Here is a 21,201-nt window from a genome sequence, read left to right on the forward strand (position 1 = left end):
AATCAGTCAGCTTCCAGAAGAAGAGCACGATGCCCTGCTTGTGAAAGTCACTCCAGAACTACCAGGCAAACGGACTCGGAAGACACACCCATGCTACAGCCCTGAGCCGCGAGGGCTGATGGTCTAACCGCCGGAGGGCTCGAGCCTCTGCCCTGCAGGACAGCACCCTGCTGCAGCAGCCGGGGCACCGGGAGCACTGACAGTACACACTACCCTCCAGAGACACCGACACTGACTTTCAAAACAGGCCTCACAGTCAGGATGTTCCATCCTGGCACACACTCAGGAGAAGAGGAGGGCGGTCCTGTTCTTAGAAGGAGTCTGGAACAGGACGATATGAGGCCCAAATCCCAGCCTGCCCCTACATGCCGAGTTCCGCCTTATCCCTGGGCCACAGCCAGGAGAGGACTCAGAGGCTCATGTACCAGTGGAGCCCCACGGGGCCGGGGCAGGGGGACGTGGCGCTAAACCGGGCGGGCGGGGGTGCCCGGCCGCCGGCCCTCCCGCCGCGGACACGCCGTACCTTCCCCTGGTAGTAGAGCCGCACAAACCACGCCCCGGATTCCTGGTGCTGGTGGAGCTCCATGGTCAGGTCACCAGCAAACGGGGGCCATTTGTGGTCAAAAATCCCCAGGGCCAGTAAGAGAGGCATGAGGGTCACGTCATGAGCCGCATACAGGTACAGCTTTCTGCAGGAAGAGAACAGTTCTCCACAATTCTTTACCTGGACTCTGGCGGCCAGCACGCTGCCGGCCTCTTCTGAGTGAGGAAACCGGGTGACAACTAGAAATCAGGGGAGCCTGGTATAAAAGTCCTTTGAAGTAGATGGTGGGGAGAACCCTTGCCCCTGCCCCATGTTTTCAGGAAGGATCCCCACTGGAGTAGCTCTCCTGGCCTTGCCCGGCCCACCTACCCGCCAACCCCTTCCCTGGGGAGTTTTGAAGAAGAAACTGGGCGTGTGGCCCAGCCCCACTTCCCTGCTCTCTCTGGGATGTCTGCCTGCGGCCAACGTTCCTCCTGTTCTCAGCCGTGCACCGAGTCTCCTCAAGCAAGCTCTCCTTGTTAGGGAAGCTTGCAGTTTGGGGGAATGAAGTTCATTCAAAAGGAATATTAATAAGCCTGTTTGGCCCCCGGTTACTCTCCAAATGGCTTTAGTCAGTAATAAAGTTGCCATGTTCACCTACACCTGCCAAACCCCTGTATCTGTCTCGGGAAAGAGCCAGGATTTTACCTGTGGACCCCCAGCCTTGAAGGCCAGCACTGGGCCCTGCAGGAGCCTACAGACACAGGGCCGAGCGGGCAAGGGGGCAAAGGCCCGGGAGAAGTACCTTGTCACTGCAGGTCTGGGAAGGGCCAGGAAGGACATTCACATGACTTGCTATTATAAATCTTGGCCCCAAGTTCCTGAATGTTCCTATTTCAACTCGCTGTCCTCCACCTTTCCCACACTCATCGCATATTTCTAGCTATGGACAATTCTCTCTCAAGAAGGCAGAGGACAACAGTGCTTCTCTGGTACCAGGGAGCTGACAGACCACCTGGGGGTCTTGTTGAAATGCAGATTCTGATTCAGTGAGTCCGGCTGAGGCCGGAAAATCTAACAACCCCAGGTGATGGTGAAGCTGTTTATCTGTAGACCACACGTGGCTTAGCAAGTGCCTAGGACACAGAACAGTCCAAACCCGTGGCCCCTAACCTGGGGTTCCAGGCACGATGAACAGGACAGTGGAGGTGCATGAGCCACTTCCAGCATTTTTAGATGCTCAGTAGAAATCCTACCCTTCTATATACTCAATGAAGGTATTTAAACTAAACAATCTATTAAGCAATTATCATTGTTTTGGGTGATTATAATACCAAATCTGTGTGACAGCACAGTTAGCTGTTCTGCTGGACACGTGCTCAGTTAGTGAGAAAAAAAATGGAAAAATAAATTTAGGGATACTTTTTACTACAATCAAAATTTCAAAACATGGTAGGACAGGGCTGGCAGGAAGGAAGGTAGAAACGTTGTGACTGTCTGGGACTCGTGGCCTCAAACATCCCCTTTCAGTCACTGACAGCCTGGTTCTTGCCCCCGTAAAACCTGCGTTGCCCGCTGCAGCCAGAGGCCACCCTCTGCCCTCAGCTGCGCAAAGCTGTGTTGCTGGGCCCCGTACCTGGTCTTGCCGGGGAGGGTGGCGGGGTCCACGGCGCTCAGCAGGTTGCTCTCCAGGATGTGGAGGAACGGGCCTACTGCCATCTGAAGACTCTCCCTACGGTGAGCAAACGACATTCAAGCACCCGGGGTCCCTCGGCACGCAGGGGCCACAGGCTGGCTCTGCCCCCTTGCACCTCACAAGCCCAGTCAGAGCTGAGAGAAGGCCAAGCAATGCATGAGGGACAGTGATAGGCAGCGAGGGGAGAAGCAGCACCACCTCCGGTGTCAGGGCCCTCCGTGCACAGATGCCCCAGCAGTGCCAGCACCCGGACACAGACCTGGCGTGAGCACAGTGAGCAGGGAGGGCCGCGGGAGGGGTCACCGGGACAAGCCATGGAGAACCAGGCCCTTTGCACTACAAGAACAGGACTGGGAAGGACAAGGTGTGATGGATCCCAGAAGTTCCAGAAGGCCCTTAGAAAGGCGGCCTGAAGGACATTGCAAATTACGCTTCCTGCCCCGCGTGCCAGCCCCCTTCTTTGGAGTCTAGACCAAAGGACATTTGTCACTTATCTGATGTAACCCGGAGCTCAGGCCTGCTCCCACAGTTGGCACGGTGGCCCCCACACTCTCTCAGGCTGGTCACCTCCTGATCACAGGGGGTTACCTCAACTCAAAGCGTGTGTTCTCACAGCAGCAAACAAAGCAGGAAGATGGGGGCCAGGAAGCAGCAAAAAGGCTTGGTTTGGGTGCCTCTCACTTTTTATCAAAGAGAAAAAGCCCCTCTCCCAGAACCCCATCACCGACAAAAGGAAACGGGGCTGCCGCGCCTGGCTTAGACAGATCCTGCTTCTCGGCGCCTGGGTGCACGGCCACCTTTATGGACCAAGGAAGGCCGGAGCAGTCCCGAGGAGCAGGCAACTGATACCGTGAGTAACACAGACTCTCCAGAAGGACGTGCGCCGGCCAAGCCAGGCTGCACAGCCTTGTGACGTTATAACCATTTGTCCTTGAAGAAAGCTCAGCTTTATGACAGCAGGGCTCAAGGAAAGGAGGACGGACCAGCTCTTGTATAAATTTTTTTTTTTTTTTACCAGGAGAAAGCAAATGGTGGCCATGGGCCGATTCCAACCTGTCTGCCTGTGTTTGTGAACAAATGTTTTCCTGGAACACAGTTGTGCCTGCTTGTTTGCGTGTCACCTAACAGCTGCTGTCGTGCATGTGGGCTGAGATGAGTAGCTGCAGCAGACAACGCATGGGCCCCACAGCCTGAAACATGTACCAAATTGTGTGTGCGCGCATATGTGTATGTGCGCGTGCGCGCCCTGGTGGAGGGCAAGGCAGTAAGCGACAATCCAGGTCTGGTGGCTAAGCCTGCAAGGTGCCCTAGGCACGTGCGGAGCGGCAGGCTGCCTCTGCTCGGGAGGGAAGCCGCGGGGCTTGTACACAGCAGACCAGGTGGGTTCTTGAAACATGAGCTGCTTTCTCCTCCCCATCATCTTCCCGGGACTGCCCTCTCCTCCCACCTCCCCCGGACCTCTCCCACATCACCTATTCTCAGTACGAGCTGAATGCTTTTAACCAATCAGAAGAAGGTGTTTTTCTGAACTCTGGTCAGAGAGAAACTCTCTATCCTGGTAGTCAGGAAACAGGTCTTCAAAGAACAGAGCCCTAAATGCCAGTGAAATAGAGAAAACAGAACTGAGAGTCAGAAGATCTGGTCCGAGTCCCGCCCCTGCCACTTGCTAGCGGGGCCCCAGGTGCGGTTTTTTCATCCCTAAAGCCGGGCTGTGGACCCTGTAGGGCTAATGACGCCTACTTCACGCAAGAACAGAAAAATGACTTGTAAATTGTAATGTGATGAAGTAAGTGAGCAATAATTCTTCTTCCCTCAGCTTCCCGCCGCCACCCAATCCTTTGAAACTTGAAGCAAAAGAAAAAGTGATTAAGAGAAACTGAGCCCCAGGCGGTGACTCCTGGTTCTGTGTAGCAGTGAATGGAAAACCCAGGTCACCAGGCTCAGCTCCACAAACGGGAGGTGCTGGTGCTGAGTCCGTTCGGAAGGCCAGCAGGATGGGGTGATCTCAGCCTCTCACACTCTGGCAGCTGGAAGCGGGCCCGAGGAGCCGCCTCCCCACACACTGGGAGGCCTGACCGAGCGTGACTTTATGCCCCCAGCCAAAGAGGCCCCTCACCTGTCTTCCCCTTGCAGGACGTACAAGGCTGTATCCACGGCTCTCTGCTCGATCATCCGTGCAAATCGCTTCAGCGTGGGGCAGCTCGGGAGGCCGTGCTCCTGAAAGGGTGGCAGGCGCCGTTGAGGAAAGCCACGCCTGTCCTCTGCCCAGGCTGGCGGCCGAGCCCTGCCACCAAGCCCTCGGGGCCTGTCTGCTCCTGGGGAGGGCTTAACAGCTCAGAAATCTCAGTCCCCAAGACCCAAGGGCTGAAGCTATTCCTTGAGATCTGAAGGCCCAGGAAAAAAAGTGTTTTTCCTCCCTTTCTGATGCTCCCCATCAACTCCAAAGTAAAAAAAAAAAAAAAAAAAAAAAAGTGTTTTTTTTAAATAAAAAAAGAAATTGAATAAAATACAAGGCAGGGAACTCATAAATTTCTACTTAGCCTTCACTTCCCCAAAGCGATTTCTAAAAGTATGCCACATAAATGTATAAATCCGTGTTTTATAACCTTAAATCTGTTTTATACATAAGCATAAGGTGCACTTCTGCTTTCAGGGTGCACTGCCATGTTCACAGAGGGAGGAAGGAGGACCCAGGCTGCCTTCAGGCATCTGACTTTTGAATCTAGTGCAGCATTTCCCATTGTGTGGTCTTCAGTCTTTATTAGATAAAAAGATTCTATGGCTAAATAAGTTTGAGAAAAACAGACTCTAAGATGAACCAGGCCCCCTTACTACAGGCCTCTCAGATCCTTTCACACGCTGATGTGCATACAGACTCTCCAAGAAGAGCTACGGGAAAGAGGGATCCAAAAGCTTAGATAATGACCCCTCCCCTCCTGTCACCCACTCCTGCCCGGCCTCCCACAGCGCACACGCTCACATCACGCGTGTCCTGGGGAACACGCTTCAAGAACCTGTGAGCGGGGAGGGTAGACAGCTCCGCGATAGAGCACATGCTGAGCATGCATGAGGTCCTGGGTTCGATCCCCAGTACCTCCACTAAAAAACACATAAATAAGCCTAGTTACCTCCCCCCACCCCAAAACTAAATATAAGAAGAAACTGCCACTTTAAAAAATAAAATAAAATGTGATATTTTAAAAAATCCTCAATGAAAAGAAAAGAAAAGAAAAGAAAAGAAAAGAAAAGAAGAGAAGAGAAAAGAACAGAAAAAAAAGCTCTGCTCTAGAGTCACAGGTCTGTGCTCCTAGCCCGGCGAGGTGTCCCCCTGGACTGTTCCCCGTCCTTCAGCTCCTGTATCCATTTCGTCTGCAAGTCCCATCGCAGCTGCCTCCATGCCTGGAGGCCTCCACCCCACTCCTCTCCACCTGGTTCTAACCCAGGAGCCAGCCCACCGAGCCTACCCCAGGCTCGCCCACCCCCAGCCCGAGGAGAGCAGCCATCCCACCTGCTCAGCAGCCATGTTGTCCAGGAGGATGAGGAAGTCCACTCCATTGCTACCAGCAATGCCCATCTCTTCCTTCACTTTTTTCAAGTCCTCTGAGATTCCTGGCTGCAAACAAGCAGCCTGCCTCCGGCCTCTGTCAAAAAAATAAGTTATTCCTTTTATTGCATAGTGATTAAGTTTACAAAGTGTATCACATTTATCATTTGGGATCCCATTTAATCCTCAACAACAGCTCACTTGAGTTAGCAAGTATCATTGCCATTTTATAGATGGGTAAACTAAGGCTCTATGAGATCAAATGATGTGTAAGTTAGTGAGTACCAAGGCTAGAATGATAACCTGGGTTTTCCAAATCCCAGTCTAGCATTTCCTTCTGTTAAACCAAAATCAATGCAAGCATGGCCAGGTCTGCTCAAAGACAGCATCTCCTTCTTCTGAGGCACACACACTACATGGTCTCAGGGCGGCCCAGAAATACCTGGAAACTGGAAAGTGCCATCAGCCCTAACCAATCTCCCCTACATGGCAGCAGGCTGGTGGCAGCAGGGAAACGTGTCTTCTGCTTGTCCGTCTGGATTGCAGCTCGATGACTGGCTTTCTCATCTTGTATGTAAGTTTCTTCTTCTGCCTCATCTGAGAGGCCAGGAGCATTGAGAGGATAATGCTGGTGAACAGCACAGCCCCACTCACAGCTGTGGACCCATCTCTCCAGCCCAGCGCGCGGCCCTCCCCAGGCTTCCCGCACCTTCACTGTGAGCGAGAGCGGCCTCACGGCCTGGACAGCTGACATCGGACCCGAGCTTGATGCACCCTCTCCCGTCCCTCAGCCACCAGCGCGGTCAGTGTGGGCAGGCCCTCGGCCCAGGCAGAGCCTGCCGGCAAAGGCAGTAAAATGCTGTCCGTCCCCGACTGGTGAGCAAGAACCCGGGGCACTAACCTGGTTCTCTCCTGCAGGTTCCAGCAGTTTTGGTAGTTTGGGTACAAGACTTCGGAGCTCGCTTCATCAGTGTGGATGACGATGGGTCCTGGAAGGAAGGCGGGAAGCACAGGAGGAAGAGGCTTCAGCTTGTTCTTCCCAACATCTCCACCCGCTTCTCCTCGTCTACACAGACGGAGCTGCTCCCAGAGGCAGGGCATCAAGGCTGCTCCTTAAGGACAGCGAGCGCTTTCGCCTGCCCTGGCCTTGCCCACAGGTGCTCCCCTACGGGCTGAACAACGGAAAGCGCGGGCAGCAGCCCTGTTCGGTCCAGCACAGCCCCTCCCACTGGGCCACCTATAGGCCAACGCAGGTCCAGGCTCTGATCAGACTGGCACCTCCGTGACCCATTCCAAAAAACGTCTGCCTCAAGGTATTGCCTGCCAGCATTTGGGCTTCTAATAAAGAACGGGCCATCCCTGACCTTAACAGAACTAGGTGACTTCCTTGCTTCCCAAAGTCCAATCCTATAGGCCAATGTGGTGACTTCCATGACAATCTGAGGAAGATGGCCACAGGGCCACATCCTCTCAGACCCCATAGCCTTGCCCAGAAGAAAAGCCAGGCCTCTAGATGAGCTACCTAGAACCAAAGGTTAGACTGCAAACAGCGTTCCTTCCAGACCTTGCAGCAGCTTGCTTCTGCTCAGAGCTCACAGGATCAGTGCCCACGGAAGGTGCTCCAACACTTCCCACGCTTTACTCTGTGCCAGAGATGGCAATGGCCTGTGGCAGCCTCCTGTTCCACATGGCTCAACGCTCACCTTCTCTGATGGCAAGAGAAACAGCTCCTATCAGCAGGTTTTGGAATTCACTGAGGTCAACCCATAGAGTGACTGGGTGCATCTGAGCCCCAAAGAGCTATGATTCTCAAACAAATGATTGACGGTCAAAACCCCAGGACTTTAAAAGTAGCCTGCGGTGACTTGAGCAGAACATCAGAATTCAGACACACTTTGTTGGTCTGGACAGAAGGAAATCAGGCTGACGGTCATGAGTTCAGCCCTGATTCTACAGCTAAGCAGCAGGATGGCCTCGGGAAGTCACCTCCCTCTTCTGGGGCTCATGTGTCAACTGAAGGGGTGAGACTAATAGCATCAATTTTCAACTGTTTCTAAAGCAGAGGAAGCTTTCCTTCCTCCCACAATTAGGTCAGGTAATAAAAGAAAAGGTGCTGGCGGCTTCAAGGTAGGGTCCAAAGCACAGTCCACTTGCATGCTGCGCCCCTTCCTTCTCTGCAGCTCCCCGCCCCTCTGAAGAGCTCGGGCTCTGGAGGACATGCTGTAAACAGAATAGACCCTCTCCAGACACACACGCCTTCCAAGAAGCAGTAGAGCAGAAAGGTGAAGAATACGTGCAACCAGACTGCTAGAATTTGAACCCCAGCTCCTCCATGGACCAGCTTTGTGTCCCTCAGAAAGTCATTTAGCCTCTCTGTGCCTTAGTTCTCTTCTCTGTAAAATGGGGATAATGTTACCTACCTCACAGGGTTATCACAAAAACTAAACAAGTTAATACATGCAAAGCTCTTAGAATAATATCTGGTCCTTTAAATGTTAGAATAATAACAACAATGACTTAAATCTCCTGTTAACACATGATAATTCCTATCTGGTGCCTGACCTTAGTGTCTGGATGTTGGACTGACAGTTCCTTTTTCTTTCTTTCTTTTGTTGGGGAGGGGTTAGGTTGGTTAGTTAGTTAGTTAATTAATTAATTTATTTATTTATTTAATGGAGGTCCTGGGGATTGACTCCAGGACCTCGCGCATGCTAGGCACGCACTCTACCACTATGCTGTACCTCCCAGGATCTATGATTAATAAGGCACGTTGGAGTTGGCACTCAGATATGTGTTGAATGAATAAACCAATGACCAAATGTTACCTCCAGCTTCCCCCCACAGCCTGACTCCTGCAGCTTATACAAAGCCTTCTGGGACGTCCCTGTAATTTTACTCCATCTAAAGTCACACCACGTCTATCAGTGGTAGTATCCTGGGGGGTCCTTTGGTCCATTCAAATCCCTTGATACGAGCCAAGGCATGGAAGTGGCTGGGACAGAAGTCAAACTGGAGTGTAAGGACGTCTGGGTCCAGCGCAGGGAGCCGCCACCCAGGCAGCCACACCAGGGGCTGGTGAGGGGACCACTTCCTTCACTACTGGAAACCTGGGCAGCCTCCATCTGAGACCTGCCTGTAGGAGAGGGTGTTACCAAGAAACATCTTTCCTATCTCAGCTATACCTTAGGCAGTTCTAAGAAGAGGACATCTGCCTTTTGGAAGCTGAGCGAGTAAACAGCTTTCAGGAGGCCAGGCGCTGTGGGCTATTCCTAAGCTCAGAGACTCCCAAGGAGCACGGGGTGGCCCAGCCCGTTCTGCTTGCTTTGTGCTGCTTAGGCTCATTGCTGGTGTTCAGCCAGCTTTAGCCAGAATTAGCGGCAGGATCCAACCCAGCGCGGGGCAAGGCCGGCCTCCTTTGGCCTGGAGGTTCTGTAGTTTACACATTTTTTTAAAGCCTGATGGAAATTTTATCTCTGCTTGAGATAGTGCTAAAGAAGCTACACAAAACAACACGAACCTTTGTCTTCTGGCATCATTTTAGTGATTTAATACCGATGAGGTCATGATGATCTGAAACTTAGACCAGCAATTAAACATAAACTTAAGTCAATTACAAGTGACAAAGTGCAGCTTCATTTGATGGTCAAAGGCCCTCGATACATGGTATCCATGGAGGAAAATAACAGATGGAGGCCTTGGTGGTGAAAAGGTTGAGAACCACGAGCTATGAGCATTCACTGGCTGGATATGTCAAAACCCAGAACAGAATTTCTGAACTAGGAAGGGCCACACGTAATAGAGGCAACACCACGTGGGCCACGCTGTGGGTCATCCCCAAGACCAGGGCAGCAGCAGCAGGCTTGGGGCCCAGCCAAGTGTCCCTTCTGCCCTCTTTCCTTTTCAGGAGTGTCTCAACTAAACAAAAAGCACCCAGTATTGTTCACAAGACCTGGCTCGGGCTGCCCCATAGACACTGGACAGAAGTCAGGAGCCGGAGGCATGTCAGAGCTGCTGGTGCGCTGCTGCGGACGCGTGGGTCAGGCTGACAAGGGCAGCAGGGGGCCAGGCAGGGACGGGCGCAGCAGAGGGGTCAGTACACCACGGAAGTCACGTGGGCAAGAGGACACAGACCAAGGGAACGGGCACCAAGACAGAGAGAGGGAGGCTTTGGAAGTGAGAAGAAAAGGCGCCTCAGGGACGGGGGCTGACTTGTAGACCCCAAAGTCAAACCTTCTTTCTGACGCTGGAAAAGCCCAGCCAGCAAGCACCGGGTGGACTCCAGATTCCGATAAATGTTAGAGGAACGAATGCTGGAAAAAAGCAAAAAGGCAGAGAGATTCATAAAGGAAGATTTATACATACACTCCCCAGGGCGGCTGGGAGGCCTTCAAGACTACGTGAGGGGAGCTGTGGGGCTGGGAAGTGTCCACTCCGCTGTGGGACGGCTGCCCTGGGGCCCTGAGGAAGCGTGACCGCCCCCCCCCCCAGCCCCGCACCACTCGTTCACAGGATCCTACCATAGAAGGGTAACTGCCCCAGCCTGCCTGCGTGAGTGTGAGAACTTGGAGGGGGCGGGCAAGGCAGGTTTTCTCACACTCAGGACTTGCACTGGGTGCAACATCCCTTTTCCAAGTGACTCACAAGACCTCCAGTGGGTGGAAGGTTGGAGAGAGAAAGGGGACGTCCTCCACGTAGCTCTTCCTCAGCCGCTCCCCCAGGGCAAACATCTGCTGCATGCCCACCTGGGTCAGCTGTCCGGCAAACACACCCCCCTGAGGAGGGGAGCGGGAGAGAGTGAACCCACCTGCAGCCTGCCAGGCTCAGCCCGGGAACCGCACAGCTCCGCCCGCCGCGGCGCGCTCACCTTCAGCGTGGTCTCTCGGTACTGGGCGTCGAAAGGAGAATGCGGTTTCAGGCCACCAGCTAGATTGGTGACTGTGTAATCAAACTGAGTTTGGGGTGGGACTTCTAATAGCTGGGGCTTCCACTCTACCTGTGTGGCCGCAAAAGACAGAAAAACAAAAAACAATACATTGTTTAAAAAGGATTCTTGAAACGTAGAGCATTAACAGCCAGCAGCACGTAGCTAGAATCACGCCGACACCACTAGACCAGCAACCTTCCTACGGGAAGAAGGGAAAGAAACTAACTCCAGCTCTAATTAAGGGAAGAAAGGACCATGACTTATTATTCCAAGGGTCCTCAGCCCAACATTTGGTGAATGAATGAATCAACAAATGCATGAATAAATGAATGAATATAACATAGCACAACCGTGACCATATACTTGTAAGACTTTTTCAGGAGTCAACATGCAGGGTTTAGGATCCCCCTTAAGGACTCTACTTAATGCCCTTGGAACTACTATGTGTTCCCCCTTGTTTCATCCAGTTTCTCAAACAAGCAGCTGCCCTCTAAGAAGGTAAATCTTCCTTCCTTCCTTGCAATCTGACTCCTGTCCCCGCTGTACCGCGACGGTTTTCAAAATGTAACAAATAGCCATAGGTCTCACAGTGCCAACTGCCCATAAGATTCTTACACTCACTGAGTCAGGTGTGATGATTTCAATTTGAAAGACAGAATCTTTTCTCCTAATCCCATAAGCCGGCCCCTCCTCCCATCTGATGATGCCTCTCCCAATGCTATGCCAATTCTCCTGGTCCCCAAAACCCAAGCCTCTGACGCTCCCCACTGCTCCACATCCCCTCACCAAACCCTCTGGATCACTGGCTAGAAAAAAATGACCCCCCCCCCCAGTCCTTTTAGCTTACCGTCAGAACGTAAAGCCTCATCGCTTCTGGGAAAAGCCTGTGACAGACTCCTTCCCCTCCAACCCCCCCAGTCCATCTATACAGAACCACTGATTAATCTTGCACAGCCACTCTCATCACATCAACAGATCATTTCTAATGTTTCAAGAGATAAACATCTGCCTTCCAGGACTTCTGCACCATGCGTGGCCCAGCCTCTGTCCTCAGCTGTCCTCCCGCGATGCTCTCCTTCCCTCCCCAGACCAGACCATGCTCACTGGCTTCCTCTGCATCTTCTTTCAGCTTGCTTCCCTTTCTTGAGGGGACGCCTGCCTCTATCTGCCCATCCAACTTCTCTCCAAGGTTCAGTGACAGTTCAAGTCTTACCTCCCCATCAGTGACTACTCCGGCTTTCATGGGCTGTCTTCTTATCTGAATTTCGGCAGCATTTACAACCAAAAGGACAATATTTAATTCAATGTCCCACTACTTCATCTCGTTTTAAAACTAACATTTGAAAACCTGCTCTGTCACAGACCACTATATTTATCTTGGCCCCTCCCAGAAACATCCCAGGAGAGCGCTGCCGGGGTCTCTGGTTCTCTTCACACAGAGGGAGCCCTACCTTCTTCCAGAAGGCATTGTCTCGGCTTACCTGCACCCAGTCTCCAACACCTGAGCCTCTGCCCCCACTGGTGCTGCAGCAGCTAGGGTCAGGAGACTGGGTGTTGAGAGCAGAGACCTTCTTCCTAGAATCTTAATCGCTGCTCTTTCTCTCCAAGTTCTAATCCTCTAACTTCCCTGCCTGAAACCATTCAAGGGCTCACAGCTGCGTGATGGCACCGGCCTCGCTCCCTTCACCACGTCGTCTTCCCTGCCAGACACACTTCCCCTCTGGCCACACAACTTTGTTTCCTGTGGCACCATCCTCACACCTCCTGGCCTTTCCACCTCATGTTTCCTCTACCTGGAATTTTCTTTTCCCTTTCATCTGGAAAGATGTCTGTTCCTTCCACAAAACAGCTCACGTTCCCAGCAGCTGTGGCTATGGTGCTCTCACAGCAGCCGCAGTGGCTCACTTGGGTGGCCTTTACCAAACTGTATCGGAGGAGCTCCTTTACGGGTCTGCCCCGCTCAGTAGACTCAGCTTCCTGAGAACAGAGACTACGTCATCCATCGACCTCTGCGTTTTTGGAGGTCCAGCAAAGGGCCTGGCACACAGTAGGCACAATTAATAGCTCTAGCAATCTGCTAGGTTCTGTGGAAGATAGCAAGATTGAGATAACATGATATTGCCTTTTCTGGATTTTCAGGTTAGTAGAGACAGCAAGCTATTGTTAGAGCAGGCAGAGCAAGGGGGACAAGGCCAAATGGCAGGAATTGGGCAAACAGGAGGGGCACAGGCCAAACAGCCAAACACAGGACACCATACACTGCGTGAGCAACAGGGGTCCCTGGGCAGAGAAGGAAAAGCCAGCCACCCTCTGGGTGATAAGCAGCCACACATTGTGGGGTGACAAGTGGCCTGGAGGCCGACAAAGAAAGGTGGGAAAAGGCAGGAATCTCCAGTGTCTGAATGTAACCTTTTGCTCATTATGCCTTCATTTCAAAAAAACTAGCCGTACGGAGTGGGCACCCAGAAGTATCCATCATGCTCCAACACCATGACACACCGATCCAGACTAAGTAAGGACAAAAGTCCCTCCTCCCTTCAGGAAGATGGAGTTGGAATGAAAATCAGGGAATACGGCCCAAAACCCTTCCCTCCCCAATGAATATTCCGTCCCTTCATTTTTACACTCTGTGTAACCAACTTACCCCAAAAAGCTCAGGGCAGCCACTCACCTGAGCCTGCCCGCTCTCCCCCTGAGAGTGTACTATCCATCCCTTAATAAATCCCCACTTTACTTTCTTAACCTCCACGTGTTGTCTCTGAAATCTTTCTGGGACGGGACAAGAACCTGGACACCGGCTACATCTACCGGGAACACTGAGAATGTAAACGAGAGCAGTACTAAGACAGACCCTACGTGCTCCAGGGAACCAGAGGAAGGCCACAGGCGTTCAGGGGCAAGACAGACCTCTTCTGCTGAGGATTCAGGGGGAGTTTCATGGGGATAACGGCATTTGAACTGAATAGGGTTTAGACAAGCAGAGACTTGGGCGTGAGAGTAAGAGGCAAGTAATGAGAGGGCGGCGTTCAGAATTCCGAGAACAGGCAGGGAGTTGGGGCAAAGCAGCAAGGGTGGAAAATGTCCACAGGAAAGAAGCGGTTTGGTTTGCCTCAACCTGGGAATGGTTTTCAAACTTTTTAATTAGCAATTACCAAGTAAAGTTAGATTCGTCTATTTCAAGGCAAAACTGGAGCTTCTCTAGTTGAAGCAGGAGTGGGCACCCAGAGCCCCAGCCACTCAGCATCCCTCTAGCCCTCAGCGCCACAGAGTAGTCGGGAAGCCAGCAGTGCAGATCGCAGTGGGAGCGGAAGGACTAGAGGCAGAGAGGCCAATGACGAGATGTTGGTAACAGTGGATGAGAGCCCAGCCTCAGCTAAGGCAGCAGGGACAGAAGGGGTGGAGTCAAGACATTTGGGTCAAACATGGCAAGTGAGTAGATAAAAGCTTTTTTTGGAGGCTGTGTTGACAGGTAAACAAGGAAGAATCAAGAAAACAATTACTTTGATTTTGGGGTCTGCGTGTCTAAGGTGACAAGGGTTATGGAGTTGCTTGTTGACTAAAACTAAGGCCAAGACAGAGGAACAGTTGACAAAATGAATCCAGTTTTGTACATTTTAAGTTTGAGACACTTCCTTTGAGTTCCCAGCACTCCCAGCATATTCTCGTCATTGGAATCCATTTTCTCTCTCTCCTTCATCACATTATAAATTCATATACAGCTGAGAATGAGTTAGCTATCCCTGTCAGCCCAGTGTCTAAGCGCAGGCCCTGACACCAGATCCACGGGGCCTGCTCAGCTGCACTAAGTCTCCTCCCGTGAGGCACCTTCACCAACAGAGGGCCTTCGGTGTCTCCTGGGAGATGTCTCCTGAGGTCAGGTCACGTCAAGTCTAGAGAACCCGTTCTCAGATTTCCAAGAATGGACGATACATCAGTTCCATACGTGGTGTCCACCACACACACTAGTTCTTGTTTCTGCTCTTCAGCTTTGGAGTTAGTGACCAAGACTAACTTTATAATATTACTCATTTATTCATACTCCATTTTCAAGAACTTAAAGTAGATGACAGCAACACCTAAAACATAGTAAGATAACCAACTCAACGTAGGCAAGAAAGACAAAAGCAAATGAGCACAGGGACAAAAAAAAAAAAAAGGGAGGTACAGTAATAAAGTGTCCCCCAAACTCCTAGTACAGAGATCCATATCCTTATTGTAGGTGGACCAGAAGATTCAGCACTGAGCTTCCCGGCTTTTATGTACAAGGAGAAATTTGATCAGCTAGACAAGCTTAAAGATAAAAGCAAGCCAACTGTTCAGGAGAAGCACACCATTTCTCACGCTAACAGACAAATTCCTCCCAAGGGTCCTCCTAAAAAGGATGGAGTAACACAAGGAGCATCTTTTTAGTAGTCACAGCAGTGAGTTCTGCGGGATTGTTTCTCAGTTTCCTCAACACAGAATGACAGCATCTCACCAACGCACATTCCCGTGAAGATAATACTGTACTGGGATCGATACGCTACATTCCAGGTAAAAGGAAAAAATCCACATAAAAGTAAACAGAAACTGCCAGGTGTGGATTTTAGAATAAACTAATGGTCTGAAACCCTGCACACTGCACCCCAGTATCACTGGGAAACTATTTAAAGTCACCCATGGCTGAGCCCCTTCCAGGGCTAATCACATCCAGGTCTCCTGCGGGTGCGGCCTCGGCGCTTTCAATGCTGTCCAGTCCAGATCATTCTAAAGCTTCACCATGAGAAGCTTTTTACCATGTCTGGATGCTCTGGGCCAATTAAGTCAGAAGCTCTGGGAGAGAGACCAGGCATCAGTATTTTTTAAAGCTCCCCGGTAGAGTCCAATGTCCCAGCAAGGCTGAGAAGCACCACAGGAATGAAGGGACTGACTGGCACATCCTTCTGGTAAAGCTTCCTGACAAGCACTTCTCTTAGCCGCCCTTTGGACAAGTGTTAATCAACCGTGAGACTGACATGGTCCTTCCCGGCTCATCTACACTATCAAACAAAGATGGACCCAAATGTCTCAATGAACAGTGGAGCTGGGATGGGTTGGACTTGACTTTATAAAAACTGAGGAATCTGCCTGGGTCTGGGGCATCTTGTCATTGTCTAGAGAGAAGCGGAGAGAAATCCGAAAGCAGGACCAAATGCATCTTTTGCAAGTGTACTTGGAGCTAATCTAATGATCAGAAAAAAAATAGCCAATCAAGATCCAGGGTTTTATTTCCAGAGCAAAGATACAATACTTTTAGGAGGACAGGTTAATTCAACTGCCAATCAAGCCATAAGAAAACTCAGTAAACCATCTAGTTTTAAACAATGATACTCTCTGAGGATTTGTGAGATAACTAAATAGAGTGACTTGTCACATATCCATAAACCAGCCAGACGTCTGGAAACAGCTACCCAAAGCAGTTTTAGTTTTAGGATTGTTGCCCTGTAGTCCTTTCTGCCTATAATAACAGCAGAACGAGGAAGACTGGAAAATCCCAATCATAGCTTCTATCAAACTGGAGCTTGGGGAAAAAAATTTAAAAACCTGAGAGAGAATATTCAGAAACAAGTCACAGGAGGCCAGGGCGCTCACTCGTGGCCCAAGCTGAACAAGAGCTGGTTCTACCCTTGGCTTTTCTGCACAAAAATTTGTATGCAATAACCAAAGACGCTTAATGCATCTGCCTAAAGGCTGGAGAATGTGAGCAGACGAGGGGGGTAATGTGCCTTACCTAATTGCAAAATGAGCCCAAGGACTCAGATACTCTATATTCTGTGTACCAAGACAGAAGATGAGTGAAGCTGGCACTCTACCTGAGCTCCAACTGCCCCTTCCAACATAAAGGCAGAGGATATCCATCACACACCCACTGGCTCAGGAGAAAGCTGCAAAAGAAACTAAATCTTTTCCCAGGTCCTTCAGTGAGTACATACAATGTCTATAGGAGGTCCAGGCCCAGACATTCGGACCTTGATTCTCTGCTACTACTGATAACTTTGTCTTCGATTGTTGTATCTTATTTTTCATACAGCTTATCTGTACTAAGAATAAATGGAAAAGAAAGGGGAGTACACAAGAGATGGGCTATGTACAAAACCATAAGGGAAATTTAGTGACCTAATATAAAAGGGCAAAGCAAGTGGGACATTGTGCTGCACACCAGAAACTGACACATTGTCACTGACTGTACTTCAATTAAAAAAAAGAGAGAGGGAAAAAATGAGAAATAAAGGGCAAAGTAAGGGACTGAAAAAGGATCAAAGAAGGGAAGGGGAGAGAAGGAGGAAGGAAGGAAGGAGGGAAGGAAGGAAAAGTTCAGGTATCAGGGAGAATGTGGTACAGCCATATAGAAAGGCTACCTAGAAACCTGAAAATAGAATTAAGTGCCTGCCAAAATGTATTTATTTATGTGGGAAAGTGCTTTAGAGGTTTAATTTCATGTGTGACCAGCTTTAACAACTAGGGTTTTAATCGTACTATGCGAGGACACAACCCTGAGGTTTTCGTAAAAGCAACTACCAGCACGAACGTGCCTAAAAACAGGTTTAGACATTTTGTTGAAACTGCTCCAACATCAACCTGGAGGAGCAAAAATGCAAAAGCACCTCGCAGGTAAGGTTGACACCTGGAGGCCTGGGATTTCAGGTTGCCTGTTTATCTTCACTAGGAAGACGGTCTTTAATCAGAGGCCTGCCTGCTATGAGAGGCCAGAGATCTTCACTGGCTCTCGCCAAGAATCAAATCCAGAAAGGGTAATCACTTAATAAACTAATTGTGCTTTAGTCATCATTATCCTGACCAAAACCAGATTAGACTTTAAGACCAAGCCACAAGACTAATCAATTAAAAAAAATTTTTTTTTCCTACCTCAAATCCCTTCCACAACAGGGTCAGAAGTCCAAAATAAGAAAGGAGAGCCCCAAGGTACAGCGCTTGTTACCAAAAAACCTTCAAGGAATCGCAGATGGTCTCCAGCAAACCCTGGGAGAAAGCTGCAGTAAACCCTGTTCCCCAAAGTATTAATCTCTGTGATCCTAATTAGGGTGGTTCCTGTCACAAAGGTCCCTGCAACCCTTTGACAACCTTCAAAAAGGTCACGCAGAAATGCACTCCACCCTTGTGCTCAAGTTCACACAAATAATAGAAACGCAGAATCGCAGGCCCTGCCCCACGCCTGCTGAACCAGAATCTGCATTTTAGGAAGCTCCCTAGGCGATTTACTCGCACCGCAAGCAGCACACTACTACTACTAGCTGTGCCGCAGCACAGCCATCGGGATGTCACTGGGAAGTGCCGGGGCTGCCCTACGCTCGGAGGGCGGCTCCGAAGGGGCTGGGGGGCGGCGGGAGTGCCAGGCCGGCACCTTTGCTCAAGAGCCGGGTGGAGGGGGGTGGAGGGGGGGCGGGGGGGGGGGACAGTTTTCCCTTCTTCTGGACCCAGCCCGAACCCCGCTCCCTGGGAGCAAAATTCCAAAGGTGTGTGTTCGGGACGAGGCGGCTGGCCCGCCACAGGTTGGCCACAGGGTCCTCGCCCCGCCAGCCCCGGCCGAGCTCTCACCTGCTCCTCCTGCGGGAGCGGCTTGAGAGGGCTCCGCGCCCCGTGTCGAAACACGACCTGCACCATCTTCAACTCCAGCAGGCTTGGGTCCACGGGACTCCGGTCGTCCGACCCCCGCGGCTCGGCCAGGGCCACCCGCCGCTGGTGGAGGCAGTAGGCCAGCGAGGTCAGGACGCCCACGGGGGCCCACACGCGCACCCTGAAGACGCCGGGGATCATAGTGGAAGCCCCGCCGCGGCCCTCCGGGGAGAGGGCGCAGAAAGCGAGCGCGAGTCCTCCGCGGCGATGGGGCTCAGCGGCCGCCCCTAAGTTTCCGGGAAGCGGCGGGCGCGCACATTCAGCCCCCCGGGCCGCGGCCGCTGCGACTCCCAGCCCTGGCGGGGACCCCGAGCGGGAGCGGGAGGGAGAAGAAGCGGAGGTGGGAACAGCGAAGACTCCCCAGGAGTTTTAAGCCGGGTCGGGGCTGGCGCTCCTGCCGTAGACTGGGCCGGGGAGGGCTCTGCTCCTTAGCTTTCGCCCCCTAGGGAACCTTCAACTTGTATTCCAAGTTTGGTCTCCAGCACTCCTGAAGGGACGGTAACCAGCCCTGAGTTCCTCGGCAGCAATGACTCCACTAACACAGATCTCTGGACTCCACTTTTCTGCGAGCAAGCTCCCACCCACTTTCTCACTCACCCCGAGACCTGCCCCTAGTGGTCCCGCGCAGAGGAGCACGGGAAAGCGAGTCCCGCGGTGACGCCTGTCCGAGGGCTCTGAGTTGTGAGAACTACAAGTCCCACAAGGCTGCGCGCCACCGGGCCCTCCCTGAGAGGTATTTCCCCGCCCTCGGCAACGGGCCCGGGCTGGCGGGTTCAAAGTTTCCGAGACTGGATGGCTAGTGTGTGGGAGTGAATCCCACAGTTTGCTGGGCTGATAGGGCAGGAAAGGGGAAGATGGGTAGAATCGGGTAGTGGAGTGGACTTATTTTTGTCTGCGGAGAGTAGAAGACTTCCCTGAGGTTCTGGAGGCTGGGATTCTGAAGCTCTGAGTTAAGAGGCGAGACACCTACTTTTTGAAGGATTACTATTTGCGAAGGGCGACACTGGGTGTTTTATACTTAATCTTCATTTATTGTCCCCCTTCTGTGTTTAAAGAGGCTTAAAACTTTGCAAACGTATAGAACTTTAAACTCGTCAATGTATTTACTTACTTTCTGAATTTCTTGTGGAAAAGCCCCTGCCTTGCCTGTGGGTGTCCCAGTGACTAAGCACCTTAGCCAACCTTAACCACCTGCTGGTCTGGTTTTTCAGGAATATACAGCTACCCCAAGCCTGTGTTCCAGCAACAGAGTCCAATCAAACCATCTGGGTCCATCACAAGGCAAAGGTAAAGTTGAGAGGAGAGACATTTGTGAGGAGAGTCTAAATATATTGATGTTGAAAAAACAATTCAGTTGAGTAAATTTGAAGATCTAATTGGCTTTACCCAACTATTTATGAATTGGACAGCATCTCTTATAGCAGCTAGAAGGGTGTTGGGAGGGGGTTCTACAAAATGGAAGATTTTTAATAGACAGAAGGTGGGAACAAGAAGATACTAATAAAAGACAGTGTTGTGTTTAGGCCAGGACTTGGGTGGGAGAGTGGAAGGGACCCCTCTTCGGCTCTTGGGGTGGGAGTAAGATGATGGAGAGGGACCTCGTGACAGATTACCTTACTGGTGCTTAACCAGGAAATTCCAGACTAGTCCATTAACATTACATTTCAGGGAGAGGTTGAAATTGCAATTAGATCTAGGTACTAAACCTCCATACTCAATCTAGGTTTGGTATTACGGGCTTTAGCACAAGTGACGCCATTTGGGGCCTGTGTGTGTGTGTGTGTGTTTTTTTTTTTTTTTTTAAACAACACCCAACCAGTTCTTTCATCATTCCTGATTCTGTCCTTGAGTCAAACTGGACCAGAATGTGAAGGCAACATCCTTACAGAGTATGGCTCTTGACTTGAGCTTCAACTTGTTCACCAACCTAGAAAGTTCTGAATGCCCTACTGTTGGGGAAGGGTCATTTTGGATCGCCGCACATTGTCTTAGTTTTCCCCCTGACCTAGCCCATGGACTCACTTCTCAGAGTCTTATTGTGTGTCCTGATATTATTAAAAACTGAAAGCTGTTTTTCTAGCCTAAGTAAGGTATTGGTACCAGACAACACTGTTTCAGAACCTGTGTAATGAAATGTAACCTCAGTAGGGAAAGCTGGTCTCAGCAATTGAGTGAAAATATGGTATATCTTTAGTGCAGAAGGGCCCTGGTATTTGAGCAGCTCCACCAGCCTGGGAGTGCTAGCTCATCTGAGCAGCTTAAGACAATGTAATGCTGGCATCTGGGTGCCATTACCTTCTGTGTAATGGACAGGCCATCCTAGTCCACACCCTGTACCCTGGCAGCCTTAGCACAGACTTGCCAGGCATCGTGAGCAGCACCTTTGGCCTGTGTGAACTGGCCCTGCCAGGGTGCAGGTGTGGTTGAGGTGGGGAGCAGTGCTGGGGATGTCTTAGCAACAGATCTCTGCCAGAAGCCAGAGCAGGTGAGGTTGGAAAGTGACAGATTCCACGCGGTGGTTGAAAGCTGTGTTTGTCAGCACATGTGAGACAACCCTTGGGGAATCTTATAAATATTTGGTGTGTGGTGTATAGTGGTGCTGGTGGTGTTAGTAAACTGCAGTTTAAAAGAAAGGCTAGAAATCCTGAAATCATGCTCTGGGGATGGCCCCAGAGTGGTAGGGGCTGAGGGGGGCGGGTGCCACAGGCAGTGGGGGAACTGAACAACTGTTACTGTGACCATCCGGCAGGGGTGGCTGGGAAATAAGCCCTGCTCCCACCAAGCTGCCCTGGTACGGCTGCTTTAGTATCATACAACTCGGTTTGAATTATGAGATTAGATAAGAAGCAACAGCATTCGTT

The 21,201-nt window shown here is 51.1% G+C and overlaps 1 protein-coding gene across 5 annotated transcripts in view; it reads right to left on the reverse strand.

Moving 5' to 3' along the window:
• Nucleotides 1-18,916, reverse strand: part of ACP6 (acid phosphatase 6, lysophosphatidic) — a 36,929-nt gene extending 18,013 nt beyond the window's left edge. Inside the window, exons 1-9 of one of the 5 annotated variants that reach the window (XM_074349333.1) lie at nt 18,263-18,916; nt 10,628-10,759; nt 10,405-10,535; nt 9,994-10,073; nt 6,665-6,752; nt 5,728-5,860; nt 4,336-4,436; nt 2,160-2,255; nt 524-689 (exon numbers count right to left, since the gene is read on the reverse strand). In XM_074349333.1, the coding sequence (XP_074205434.1) occupies nt 524-689; nt 2,160-2,255; nt 4,336-4,436; nt 5,728-5,860; nt 6,665-6,752; nt 9,994-10,073; nt 10,405-10,535; nt 10,628-10,759; nt 18,263-18,481 (1,146 nt within the window). In that variant the 5' untranslated portion in view covers nt 18,482-18,916. The remainder of the gene's footprint in view (nt 1-523; nt 690-2,159; nt 2,256-4,335; nt 4,437-5,727; nt 5,861-6,664; nt 6,753-9,993; nt 10,074-10,404; nt 10,536-10,627; nt 10,760-18,262) is intronic. The other 4 variants (XM_074349330.1, XM_074349332.1, XM_074349329.1 and 1 more) reach the window with 4 other exon arrangements.
• Nucleotides 18,917-21,201: the final 2,285 nt, after the last annotated feature.

Source organism: Camelus bactrianus, chromosome 21 (assembly GCF_048773025.1).
Source record: "Camelus bactrianus isolate YW-2024 breed Bactrian camel chromosome 21, ASM4877302v1, whole genome shotgun sequence".
NCBI classification, from domain to species: Eukaryota; Metazoa; Chordata; class Mammalia; order Artiodactyla; family Camelidae; genus Camelus; species Camelus bactrianus.